The following is a 14,550-nucleotide window of genomic DNA, read 5'->3' as shown; positions in this document are numbered from 1 at the left end:
TTTGGTTTTGTTTTTTTAACCATAGATTACCATTTATGTATGTTGGGGCAGCAGCTTGTTGTGCTTATATGGAAGAATCAAGACAATCAGAATCCTATTGGATATTTAGGCAAAGGCAAATATGGTTGTGGAAGGTGCCAATGGCTCATTGACAAGGTTCTGGTCACACGTTTGTCTCATGTGCCTAACTGCATACTCAGTGCCACACCTGGAACCCTGTCAATTAGCTGCAATTAACTATAGCAATTTCTGCAAGCACCTAAACATCCAATGAGATTTTGTCACTTGCCAATAAAGGCAGTTCATATTCAGCTGCAACTCACAAAGGGGCTGCAGATTTTTTTTAATTGACTATGGTGCAAAGTAATGATTTCAGAGTGTGGATGGGCCGAAATGAAGACATGAAGAACCATGCTGGATCAAACCATGCTAAAAATACTTATGAATTATTACATATAGCAAAGCAGGGTGATGAAATTCAAGTCAGAAACATTTGACTTTATTATTAAGGCTCAGGTCCAAAACAAAGCAAGAAGAACAGGAATTAAACAAGGAGTACATTGCTTTTATCATTGCTGTTGTATTTATTATATGTGTTACTTGATGGTTCTAAATAAACAGAAAACATTTATGCTTTTCATGCATATATGTTTCAATTTTATTTTATGTTTTTTCTTGTAGGAATAATGTCTGATCACCAGTTTGGGAATCAGTTCATGTGCAGTGTGGTTGCATCTCATGTGAGCCATCTACCAACAACAAATCTCAGTTTTGTTTGGATTGCCCCACCTGCAGGAACAGGATGTGTGAATTTCATGTAAGTTTCAGCTGTCATTATTCACAACTCTCACCAAAAGTTATTTTGTTGAAGTATTGTTGAAAAAGGTGACATTTACCAACATATTTACCTCCGTAAATCTCTGGGTTATTCACACTCTGCTGCCTTCACTGGGCAACAGTTGTTGCCAGACATACAACCATCTTAGTTATTAGCATAATATAATTAGAAGTGGGAAGGCTTAATAGTTCAGTGGCTTAGGTCTGGCTGCAGAGCCAGAGGTTGGGAGTTCAACTCCCACTCGATGATCCATAAGGCCCCTTCCAGCTCTTCAGTTTTAACTGGTGGGGGTTAAACAATTACTTTCTTAATTTACAAAGAATTAATACAGTAGTATTAATGACATTTTTTCCACATTAGGCATGTACACTGTTTTCTAAGAAATGTGAAAAACCAGATTAAATCAGGGATATTTATTTGATTTGGGGGCAACTACTTGATGGAAGGGACGTGGTGGCGCTGCAGGTTAAACCGCAGAAGCCTCTGTGCTGCAAGGTCAGAAGACCAGCTGTCGTAAGATCGAATCCACATGACAGAGTGAGCTCCCGTCGCTTGTCCCAGCTCCTCGCCCACCTAGCTGTTTGAAAGCATGTAAAAATGCAAGTAGATAAATAGGTACCATCACAGTGGGAAGGTAACGGCATTCCATATCTAGTTGCACTGGCCACATGACCATGGAAGATTGTCTTCGGACAAATGCTGGCTCTACGGCTTGAAAACAGGGATGAGCACCGACACCTAGAGTCGGACGCGACTGGACTAAATGTCAAGGGGAACCTTTACCTTTACCTTACTTGATGGAATAAAGCCCTGTAGTTCACCCCAAAGGTAGAGCAATACCCCTTCTTATTCCATTTGGCATTCATAGGATTTTAAAAATGGTCACTCTTTGAACTGAAGAAAAGGAAACTCTGTGTTAAAGGTGAAGGCAAGTAAAAGCTGACCTCCCCCCACCGCCATGAAGCCAAAGAGCTTTCCTGCACTCTCTCACTGCAGAGGCACTAGAGAGGGATCGCATGAGATCACAGTGAACTTCGTATTCTGCTAGAGCTGCTCCACCAGACATTTCACATTGCTGAGAGCAAAGTGACTTCTGTCACTGCTTATATACTGTAGTCTTATCATGTTCTGGTACAATCTTCCATTTTCTCTTTCCTCTCACTTAGCATTGTTTACTAAACATATTGAATTCTTATTAAACTATTAAAATTGAGTATATGTGTTTTTATGGAAAAGATTATTACTTTATGGTCCTAGGTTGGATGGGTCACACAATTAGGGCAATAGGTGTGCCTTTCCTTGGCCATCTCTACTGTAATAGTGGCACAAATACCAAGCAGTGTGCCTCTTGAATTTTTCTTTTAATGGTGAACCAGGGACAGATAATGGCATTCAGACAGAGGGGTTCAGAATGTCTCTTAAAAAGCATAGGACTTTGGTGTTCTCCAAAGCAACACAGAAGAAAGGATATTTGACCTGATGCGTTCAGTGGATATACAGTAAAAGTTTCAAGAAACAATGGGCCTGAGTGAGATGACTAGAAATACGCATTGCCCCTCTCACTAATTGTTCCCAGGAATATAGAACGGAGTAAGATGTTGCTCCCTCCATGGGGCTGCAGTCTGTGGACTGATGTAAGTGGAACAACTCACAAAATGGTCTGCTCTGTGGGATTAAGCTACAAACTAATTTGACCCTGAAAACCTAAATTCAATTTTCAGGGCTATTTTCCTCTTAGCAACTGGAAAATCTACATTTAAAAATATTTACCTTGGTCACGGTGGTCATATTGCACAGATAATAAAACTGTAACTTTTACCATTCTCCCACACCTCAAAAGTTTTATAAAGTCTGAACTAGCGGACTTGAACTACATTTTCTTAATAGCAGACTTCCCTGTATTGGTCATGAATTATGTTCTTGGCATCTGTGGCAGAGTGTTTACTCTTGAAAATATTCTAGGAAGAATTTTATCAAGTAACCAGGATTGCCCTGGCAGTGCAGTTTGATTGATGAAGACAGAATACTTGATTTTGGGTTCCCAAGTGTGCAAGAGATATTTTGAACTGTTCAAAAGCAGAGATGGAGAACACAAAACATTCCGAATGTTGTTAAACTGCAACTTTGTCAGCCCTCTTTATAATGGTTAATGGAAGCTGCAGGCCATCTGGAAGGCAACATGTTGCCCACCCCTGATTTAAAGGAATGCAATTACATGACTGAGTTGCTTCTGCAGGCTCCTGCTATAACAATCCAAACCCACTGTTAGGACCTTTTTATAATGATCTTGAATTTTTGTGTGTAAAGATTTATACACAATAATATAAAGTCGCATTGACTTGATGTATTTAGTTCGCCTTACAGCATTTCTATAAGGTGCATTAATACAGTTACTCTTGTATTACAGTTAGTGGCTTGCCTGAATTTATGGCTCAGCAGAAATTTGAATCAAAGACTTCAACTTTTATTCCTGTTCATTGTTTTAAATTTAAATGGACAGAGGATTTCTACCTCTCTTCTCACAATCAATAACATTTGTCTTCCCGTGTATTACTTTTGTGTTTTCTTTTCTATCTCTGCTTCCTTTTACATGTTTTAGCAACTTTTTTAAAAAAATGTTCTGCATATTTCAAACATTGGTGGAAAATATGATAAATCTATTCTGTTAGGATCATCAAATCTACATAGGTAGTCACTATTATATTTCGGGCACTTTACATATAGGCAGAAAAACTTATTATATTGTCCTATTTATTGAACTGTTTTAGTCATATGTAAATTTGATTGGTTCTGTTACATTTTAAAAGTTAAATGAATTCAGTACATGCTGGATTATGCCCATGTTTATATATTACTGTTGGAGTAAGCAGGTAATATGAACTAATATTAGCTTTATAAACAAGTTTATATTTCTTCATACAGATTCAAAAGAACTTTCTTCTGTAAGCTGAAAATGGTAGTATTTCCAGCTGACATAATGAATTAGTTGGGTAAAAGACTTGTTATGCCTAAATTATGTGACCACAAATTAACAGCACTTGGGGGACACTTGAATAATGACATATACTGGTTTTGGTTGAAATGTACTGTAGCTGAGGGGTTTATTAGCTGTTGTGTCTGACTTTATTTCTTGTTTCCATACCATACACAGCATACAGATATAAACATACAATGTCTTTTAGGAATGCATATCTAGGAGATGAACTAAAAAGAGCTGCTGGTATGGCTTAAAAAACCCTTTAAAACCTTTTCTCATTAGGTTATTATTATTATTATTTTGACGTATATACCACCCCATAGTGCTAGAGCACTCTCTGGGCGATTTACAACATAATGATACAAATAACACTTTGTCCTTCAGTGAGCTAGGTACTTCGGAAGGATGGAAGGCTGAGTCAACCTTGAGCTGGCTACCTGATCCTGTTGGGATCAAACTCAGGTTGTGAGCAGAGGCTTGACTGCAATACTGAAGTTTACCCACTGTGCCACAGGGATGTTCTGTAACTGAGTAGTTTGTCCAAAGCTATGGAGGCTGGCTGGTCTCCCAGGAGGCACAGTTGGGGACTGGACTTCCAATGTCTGGCTCTACAGCCAGATACCTATCTCACTGAGCTATCCAGTAAGTTAAAAGGAGACTTTGGCCTGTGTGAGGATCAAACCTGCATCCTTGGTGCAATTAGCACCATGCTCTAACCACATGAGCTATCTGGCCACTACTTCTTATTGACTGATGGTACACTGACACTCTTGTAATATCAAAGAAGCTGGTTAGATTGGAGTGGGTGAAATGATGGTCTATCAGATGGTCTTGATTTGAACTCCCAGTAGCCCTAGTCAGCACAGCCAATGGTGAGGAATCCTGGAGTTGCAGAACATCCAACATCCACAGTTTGCCCACCCTGGATTAGATGAAGACACTTAGGCCAGATGGGCCAGTGTATGTTCATCAAGAAAAACCCATGTGGTACAAATCATAGGTATAAGCAGCTTTTAATTACTCTGTGTGGAGCATATTGAGCTGCATGTAAATTGTATGCAACTAAGTCTGTAGTCCTATGCGTACTTTGGTATAAATCCTACTGAACTAAGGAAGATTTCTTTTGGAGTGATATGTTTCATATTGTACTAAATGTCTGGGAAGAAGCTTCATTGAACTTTACAGGATTGGAGAATTAATATGTGTAAAGATCTTGCCACTAAACTTGAAGACCAGAGTACAGAGTGCTGTCCTCTGAAGATGCCGGCCACAGAGACTGGCGAAATGTTAGGAAGAACAACCTTCAGAACATGGCCAAAGAGCCCGAAAAACCCACAACAACCATTGAAGCGTGTGTTTGTGGCTCCAGTCTAACAGACAGAGTCACTGAAACCTCTTTTTAGAAGCTTGAGTATTTTAAAATGTTATTTTTTTGAGAGGGAGGAGTACTAGATTTTTTTCCTTGCCCCTCCTCTCTTAAAAGCTAGTAGGTAAGATATTGGCTGCTGAAAAAAAGAGAGATTTAACTGCTTTATTGCGTGCAATAACTGTGGGCACATGACAAATAGGTGGTTGTGATTTGTGTCCAATCAGGAATGCATACTGCCTTTGTGAATGTATATGGGCCTAGTGGATTGACCTTATATAAAGTTTTAAATAACGCCTTGAAAGCATATAGTATTTCTAGTATTCCCTTATACAGCACAGAGTGGTATAACCAATACTATACTAAATATTAGTTAGAATCCTGTTGCTTACGTATGCCACCATAGGTGCAGCTGCAAATTGTTCATAATTAAGGAGATGCTGCTTGTATTCCTCATTATGCATCAAGTCACATGGCTGATTTGCGATGAGGAGTATGAGCAGCTCCTCTTTAGCTGCAGTTTGCAGGATTCTGGCCATAAGATAACATTTATTGGGGGAAACAACTTTAGAATGAGGTGATCTGGAGGGAAGGATTGGGGATGGGTGGTTGACTCTTTCATTACCTGTGCTGCTTCTTGGCTGCAACTGATCTATTTACACCACTCTTCCACTCCCCTTCTTGAAACATGCACCTATGAAACTGCTTTGTTCTCTAATAGAAGCCATCAGAGTTTTGTTGCATATAAGTAACCTGTAGTTCTGCCCTAAATAACACATCTGTGCCCTTTAACTCTATTTTACTGGCATTTTGAAATGATGTGGCTGTCATTTCTAATTAAGCAGCATTGTGTAGGAAACAGTTAAGGCTAGTATCATATGTAAAAAGGGTTCAGAGTGGATTAAAATTTGGGAAATGCAGAGACTTGTTTATCAATGAGACTGGAAAATAAGCCTCCCTAAACAGATACTGGGATGAGCATGATTTAGTTTAGCCTTTGAAATAAAGGAGCAGCTCGTTCTTCATTTTAATTCATTTCTGACCTTTCAACTGACACAGATCACAGGTTTGCTAATTAGTTCCTGATATTTTGTAAAACTGGTGTTTATGCCTTGAGAACTAAAGCTACACAACTGCCCTTGAGAACCACAAGAAGATAACAGCTTTCAAATACCAAGGTCCTACCCTGGTTTTCATCAGAGGCCTGGCTGTTATATATAAAAAAGCACAGTACAATATTATTTTTAAAAAAATTGAAAGATCTTGAGTTGGTCATTTATTCTAAGATTAAAGTCTTTCTAAATGTGGTCACAGGCATCATTAACCGAGAACTGTTCTTCTTGATGCTCAACTAAAGCCAAGGAACCCTAAATATAGTGTCTTTCAGCTTGAGAAATGTTTACAGGTCATGGCTGTGCTGTGCTTTCTTGACCATTCTGTTAATCCTAAAGTGTCTGATAATATTTGAAGGCTGAGGGTTTGTTTTACATTGACCAGATACAAGCTAAAGACAGATCAGTTTAGAGCCCCCTATAGTGCTTTCAGAGCTCCCCTGTGAAAGCACTATAGGGGTGGAGGGAATGAATGCAAAATGGGTAATTAGAGTGCAGTTTCCACCAGCATGAGCAATCACATATTTCACAGCACTGTCCCCATCCATAACACTTCACGGAACTTAGTTCCCTTCTTTCATGACATTGTCTATTTCCAAGCTTCCTTCCAGCACCAACCAATGGAGTGGAACAGGGGCCAGGGAAACATAGCATGGAATGACTTTAGGACACAAGTACAGTAAGCTCTATTAGCTGGGGGAGATTGCTTTTGTTGATGTGGGTGGCAGCTGCAAATTTGGGCGAAGCACAGTAGTGGTGAACAATAACTCATAATTGTTAAGAGCCATTCTCCACAAATGTAAGCAACACCTTTCAAATGGTTACAGGAAACCTTTCAGGACGAAGAAGTACTTTTATTTCCTTAACAATCAAAGCCATAATATACGAGTATGTGTAAAAGAAATACAACATCCAGTCCTTTCTCTGACTACAAACTTTCTGGCCAACTAGAAATAATCCTCAGATGTCTGGCTAGCCCAGTGAGTTAGGTATCCGGCTGCAGAGCCAGAAGTGGGGAGTTCAATTCCCCACTGTGCATCCTAGAAGAGCTAGCCTTGGGCAAGCTGCACAGTCCCAGGACACCCCCAGAAGAAGGGAGTGGTAAACCACTTCTGAGTACTCCTTACCTAGAAAACCTTAAAAAGGGTTACCGTAAGTCAAAATTGACGTGACAGCAAGCAATTCTTATTAGAAACCTAAAACAGGACAATAGGAAGCTTTTAATTAGTGTAAATTAAACATTTCTGGTGCCTGATCCAGGTTATGCTGGACACAAAATTACACGGCAGGATTTTGCTCGTTAGGTGTAATTATATTGGAAGTACTGCAAAGAGACACATTCACAATGCTAGCAGAAGATTCCAAATTCAAACTGAGAGCATTTCTCTTTTGTGGAAAGACATAGACCGGAGCTGCCCCTGGGACTGCACCAGACCATCGTGCCTACACCCAGAAGGAGCCAAAGACCATCTGCCGGCCATTAAGAGCCTCGTGGCGCAGTGGTTAAAACGCTGTACTGCAGCTAAAACTGTGCTCACGACCTGGGGTTCAAATCCCAGGTAGCCGGCTCAAGGTTGACTCAGCCTTCCATCCTTCCGAGGTCGGTAAAATGAGTACCCAGCTTGCTGGGGGGGCAATGTGTAGCCTTTATAATTAAAATTGTAAACCGCCCGGAGAGTGCTTGTAGCGCTATGGGGCGGTATATAAATCCAATAAATAAATAAATAAATAAATAAATAGAGAGTTGAGTATCTTTTGTATTCAATATTTGTGTCTGGGTAGTTAATAAAGATTTGTAGAGAAAACCTAAAATTGTTTTAGGAGCCGGCAAAGATGGAAACTGCACGGCACTGAACATGCACAGGAGTCATGGTCTGCTTTGTTGCTATCAATTGCCATAGCAGTGGGAAGGATTGAAGTTGTATGTGAGTGTTGTGGCTAAACGTTAATGGCCGGCAAAACAATGAGGCGCAAAGCAAAGAGGCTTCAACAAGGCAAGATAAGATGAGCCAACATACAGGTTCAATAATGTGCACAAATTAGGATCAGGTAGCCAAGCTTAAAAATGGCTGGTTGAAGCAAGGGGCCAGGATGCACACAGCACCCTGGTTGAAGCTTAAGAACCATGGCAGCCACCCTTGTTCCTTCAGCCTCAAGCAGCCCCAAGACTGAGTCTCGCATATGGCTGCAGGCTGAATGAGAGTCTCTTGTTCAGGATGAGTTATTGGGCAATACTCTGGAGAGGCTCAAGAATTGGGGACCAGGATTGAAGAGCAATCAAAATCGGAGGGCAAATTGAAAAGCAGGACCATAGGACAATTCAGGGCAAGGCTGAAAAGCAATTGAGATTAGAAGGAAGGCTAGGAGTCAAGACCAAAGAGCAAGGCTATAAACCAGTGGTTCCCAGTGTTGGGTCCCCAGATGTTCGTGGACTCCCAGAAATCCTGGCCAGGACAGCTAGCAGTGAAGGCTTCTGGGAGCTTTAATCCAAGAACATCTCAGGTCCCAATGTTGGGAACCGCTGCTTTATACATACAAAGGTAAAACTAGAGCTCAGTATTTTTTCACCAAGGGCCTCTGTGCTCATTGGCTTGTCTGAGTAAGTTGAGTCAATCTCTTGAGCTGGAAGGTTCATTGCTGAAAGTATGAGGTCTACCACATGGAGCAATCAACATCAGTATTAACAAAAGTCTAATACAGTGGACCTTCAACTTACAAATGGCTCAACTTACAGACTTTTCGAGTTACAGACTTCTCTGGCCACAAAATTTAGGTTCAGCTTGCAGCTGGAGAATCGGCCTACAGACCAGAAAAAAACCAAAATGGAACAAAAATGGAACAAAAACGGCCGGTTACGGGATTAATCGATTTTCAATGCATTGTAGGTCAATGGAGACTCGACCTACAGACTTTTCGACCTGCATCCACCATTACAATACGGATTAATTTCGTAAGTAGAGGGTCCACTGTAGCTCTCTGCCTCTAGTGGCACTGAGATTATGGTCTCATTGCGATATCTAGGCTGAAGTCATGAGGTCAGCTTTGGGGGCACTAAGAAGACAAAGTGCAATGGATTCTCGCTTAGTAGGAACACCTGAGGTTAGTTCTGGTCCAGTTTTTCTTTGCCTGTTCAGTACCTACTTTGACTCTGTAGTCCTATTATACAAAGAAAAGGCATTTGATTCTAAGGTCAAAACAGTCTTCTCAGATTTCAGAAATGTGTATGGGAATCAAGAACTCTTTTTCAGGTTCTATATTGGTGACTTGTTTTAGAGCATTTGAATTTAGTAAATCTCAGATACTCTTTTCCAGATATGTAATTTGCGTGTTTGTGTCTGGAATTGTTTGTGGTGGATGACAACTGTGCTAGTAGATATATCTGCACAAACCATCTGTCACGTGAATGGAGAGATTTAAAACATTTATAGAAACATCCAGCGAGACAACACGGTCTGTTCAGATTCTTTAAGTTGTGGTGGAGAAGTGACATGCTGTCTGAACAAACCACATTTTTATGGTAAACCACTAAGCAAGAATGTCTTTTCGGTTTGTTAAAAATAGCAAGGTGAATATTCTACTGAAGAGTAAAGGCCAATACAGTATGCTTTACATCATACATATGAGAGATGCTGGAGCTTAGATTTGCACAGAAGCCACACTGTCTGTTTGGAAGATTTTGCCAGATGTTTCTAGTTGTGGAGATGGTTGTCTTCAACCCATGTCAAAGAGGTTATACTTCACATATATTTAGAAACATGTTTAATTATTTCCTAGATTCCAGAGCTTGTGAAGCTTTATCTTTTCTAGGATTCCAAATTAGGTAGTATCTATGTGGGCTAACTCACTGTATGCTTCTTTAACTCCATTGCACCAAATGGAACAGTTGAGTGAGAATATATCACTGTTTTTGTGGACATGCATGTCTCCTGACTTGGTTGCATCCTATGCCAAATGGGTCTTATGAACCATTACCTCAGTGTTTGTAGCCCAGATCTCCCAGACCTTCGCAGTATGAAGGTCAGTATTACCAAATCAAAGCTGCAGACTAAGAATGAGTGAGACATCTGTATCAAAATTGCTGGCATCACATACCTTAGAATTTCTATTCAGTATACTGTACCAGTGATTAGAGATCATTATCTAATTTGTTTTTCCTTAAAAATGGTAAAAACCTGCATTGGAATTTCTGGGGGAAATTGCAAGAAACCTTGATGCTTAGAGCTGCATGGGCAACATGCCATAGTAATGTAATATTCATCATCTGTCTGTAAAATGTGAAAGATGTATACAGCTTGAGCCCAGGCTGTCTGAAGGACTGTATTCCCCCCCATATGGGCCTTCTCGGCATTTAAAATAGTCAGACGAGGCCCTCTTCTTGGTCCCAGAGCAGGCACGGCTGATGAGGACACAAGAGAGGACTTTCCTCTGTGGCACCTCCTGGGTTATGGAATGGTGTCCCTCGGGAGATCAGGATGGCCCCCTCCTGTTTCTCCTTCCACTGATAGCTAAAGACTAATCTCTTTAGGCTGACTTTTAACAATCTTGTTTGAATCCCTGAATGCATTCTTAAGAGTTAAGATAGTTTTTAATGTTTACTTGCTTTTAATTATCCAGTTTTAGTTTAATTAGCATATAGTTTAATTGTTTTTAAAACTATTATGTTTTGTGAGCTGCCTTGACCCCCCTTATTGGGAGAAAGGTGGCATATAAATAAAACAAACAATTAAATAAATAAATGATACAGTCCTGATTAAAATAGAGATATTTATATACATGACCTTCTTTGCCCTCATGTTTACTGGATGTTGTTAACTGATTATTAAGTCACTCTGAGCCACCCAAGTGAAATTGTTTGGTGACATTATAATGATCAAAACTATCAGTGCTAAAATCGTGTTTATACCAGCACAGGGATATATAGAAGCAGGAGAGATGAGATTTTGCAGCTGTTCAACATCTATAAGGGGAAAGTCTTATTTCTGAGATCATCCAGAACAGTGCTGAATTGGCCAACTGATTTAAGCGGCTGTGAGAAGAAAATAAAACCCATTTAATATGCTGTGTCACATTCCACTGATCCATCTCAAGAAATATACAGCCAAACATTCCGGACAACAATCAGACATTGACTGCATCCAGAAAGAGTGGGTCTGTGCCGTTTTTAAAATATTTCATTTCAATGGAAGCAACCTCAGCCAAAAAGTAATTTGGACTCAGAATGTGGGCCTATTTCTATGTCTGCTACATGCCTCCAGTCATCATAAAGGATAACATCATTTTCTTTTCACTGAATCACATGACACCAGAATAAAAATAATAATGGTGAAATGTATTTCCATTGTACAGCTACAGTCCTAATATATTTGTCAGGCACACTAGTGGGAGTTGATTTTTATTAGCTGCCCTTGGATAGTTGGAAGATGTTGAGAGGGCTTGTGTGTAGGACTGACTCATGTTTTGGAAAGAAGAATGGACTGAACAGAAGTTCCCACTACCTTGTTTTGTTTTTACAAATCTTCATATGAATATTTCTTGAAATTAGAATTTGTTTTGTCTCTTCCATATACCTAAACAGGTATATATGCATTTATTGCTTTTTATATGCCACAATTTAGAGTATTTGCCTTGACAAAGGATTGTTTTTCCTGTAATATCACTATAGCATTTTAGTGCAAATGCCCCCAAATATCATACAGAGGTAAACATATGGTAAACACTTCCCTATAATACTTATTGTTGCATTTACAGAGAATTAAATTTAATAGCAGTATAGTTGGCTTTTGCCAACAGAACTGAAGCTGTTAGCAGAAAAAGTTACTGATGTTAATTTTAATGTCAACAAATTAATATAGAATGCTGCTAGTCAACAGGAAAACATAGCTTTGTGATTCATCTCTAGAAGCAAAGTTCTGAGTTAATATCTTGATTGGGTCAGTAAAAAATTGCAAAGTGAACTTTTGCATTTTTCCAATGTTTCCATCCCTATCCCCAACATTTATACCATCTTTGCCTGAAGAACCTTTGAGCTTTCCTTGTTTGCACTTGGTGATATAATAAAAGTATTACTCAAACCAGAACTTTGTTTATAGCAAGTTATATATGAAAATTTTCACTCTTAAATTAGGGGGATCCTACTTAAGTGTCTGTTGGGGAATTTTTGTTATTTAGGTGAACTGTAGCTGGCCATAACTTTTTAACTGAAGACCCAGAGGGAGCAGAGCACGAGACTACAAGCACTAGAGCCTGATACACATCCCCCCCATCATTAGCAATGACTATACCTTGCATGGGCATAAAGGCCTGCTTTTCAACAAGACAAGTCCTACTCATGGATAGAAACGTACTGAATGGAATAAGAAATGTGTGTGACAGAGAGCCTTTGATGTGCAGATGGGACTGAGCAAGAAGGATAATTTGAATTGTTCTCAAAACATGTTTGGAGGACATGTCAATCTTTCCTCACCATTGTGAGACTGAGCAATATTGTGAAGGTTAAGGTGTACATCCTCCTAAGCTTTGAATGAGAGATGTTTGGTAAATGCATGTGCTTTTTTCTTGGCCAGGAACAAAATCTGGAATGGTTTTTCATTTTGGTTATTGTCAGGCTTTGTCCAACTACTTCAAGCAGTTGCTTTGGCTTCCCACCAAGCCTGGCAATATAGTACTTATATGCCATGAGATCAAAATTAGATTTAAAATTACTGTAGGTATTCACCAAAGCCAGTTGCTGTGCATTTTATAAGTCCCAAGATGTCATTTATAACATATGATAACATAGCCACACTGAAGCATCTACCTGGGAAGAGATTACTTTAATTATGGATTCAATGTCTTGTTTTTCTGAAAGTGATCCCAAGAGAATATTGGGATCATTGCAAATTTAAATTCAAGGGTTGGAATTTAAATTCAAGGGTAGGGTTCTGTGACATCTCCTTGCCTATTCTTAATTCATTCACATGAGAAAATTAAAGGAAAATAATACTTAGCATCTGTTTGTTCTAGATCAAATGAACCTGATAGAGGAACAAAGCCTTTTGGATTTTGTACATAAGCATTCATATGGGTAGCAGATAATGGGAAGGTATGCTCAGCTTGGCTTGGGAATTGTATAGGTCAAAGTATGTTACCCTTTGAAAAAACTATAACACCCAACCTCTGTAGGTATCAGTAACTAATTCATTGGTTTATTAACAAAGTTAATGAACTGTTAAATAGATTAATTGTTTGATTTCTTTACTACCAACATGTTTCATCATTGGCATCATGTTTATCTCAGAGAGCCAGTATAGTTTAATAATAAGATTCTTGCACTAGAAACAGGTCCAAGTTGAAAGCCTGGCTTTAGTGTCAATGTTTATTTGATATATTTGGAATAATTCAGTACCTCTTAACCAGATACCAAGTTTTCAGGCTAAAACACGGAGAGGGCAATCATGGAAAGCAGCCATGTAGATTGCTGGTACATAGAAGCAATGACATTTTGCCATAGACGACTGCTGGTGATATGTTGCTATGGTGATATTAGATTTTTGCCATTAGTTATTGCTGATTGGAACCCCACCATACATGAAAATAACACATAAATTCCACCCACCCACCTGTATAATGATTGATGCACTCACATCTGATTTGCAGAGAAAAATGCAGGAAAAAGTGAAGGCAAACTAAAAATTGAAGGGGAAAACAATGTCATTTCAGCCACAGTTTGTAGATTATAACTTTAAAAATCTTGAATTTCTCTGCCATATCCAACTTTTCATCTCTGTCTGTGTGTGTGTACGAAAGCGCCTATCCAATGTGATACTTCTCATGTTTTCCTTCCATTTCTCCTCAATATAAATCTTCCCCAAACTCCCACCCTCTCTACCTCCTATGGACTGTATTATAATAGTAGGGAGCGAGATTCTTAGCACAGCTTGGAAAATTTACTTTTTGAATTATGCCATCCAAACCAGCCATGCTGGTAGAGGCATTCAGGGAGCTGTAGTCCAAGAAAATAACTTTGCCAATCCCTGCTTCCTCCCCTCTCCCTGAAATTTAAGATCCATAGCAACCATACATCTACTAAGCTTAACAACAATAACAACAGCAGCCCCCTTCTCCTCCTCCTCTCATTTTTTCTAAATCTTCCTTTCCTTAGCAGTTCTTTAAGCTTCTGAAAGCCCATGGGAGGCAAAATGGAACTTGATCTTTTCTAGAGGCTCAGGAGGATGCACAATATCATGTTTTGCAAAAGCTGCCTTTGTGGATTATGGCT

The 14,550-nt window shown here is 39.4% G+C and overlaps 1 protein-coding gene across 2 annotated transcripts in view; it reads left to right on the top strand.

Moving 5' to 3' along the window:
- Window positions 1-14,550, top strand: part of RELN (reelin) — a 383,519-nt gene that overhangs the window by 93,768 nt on the left and 275,201 nt on the right. For both annotated transcript variants that reach the window (XM_078394334.1, XM_078394333.1), the window contains exon 3: window positions 682-817. In XM_078394334.1, the coding sequence (XP_078250460.1) occupies window positions 682-817 (136 nt within the window). The remainder of the gene's footprint in view (window positions 1-681; window positions 818-14,550) is intronic.

The sequence above is a fragment of the Pogona vitticeps genome, chromosome 5, assembly GCF_051106095.1.
Source record: "Pogona vitticeps strain Pit_001003342236 chromosome 5, PviZW2.1, whole genome shotgun sequence".
NCBI classification, from domain to species: Eukaryota; Metazoa; Chordata; class Lepidosauria; order Squamata; family Agamidae; genus Pogona; species Pogona vitticeps.
Note: the sequence above shows the minus strand (reverse complement) of the source record. Positions and strands in the feature narration are given on the sequence as shown.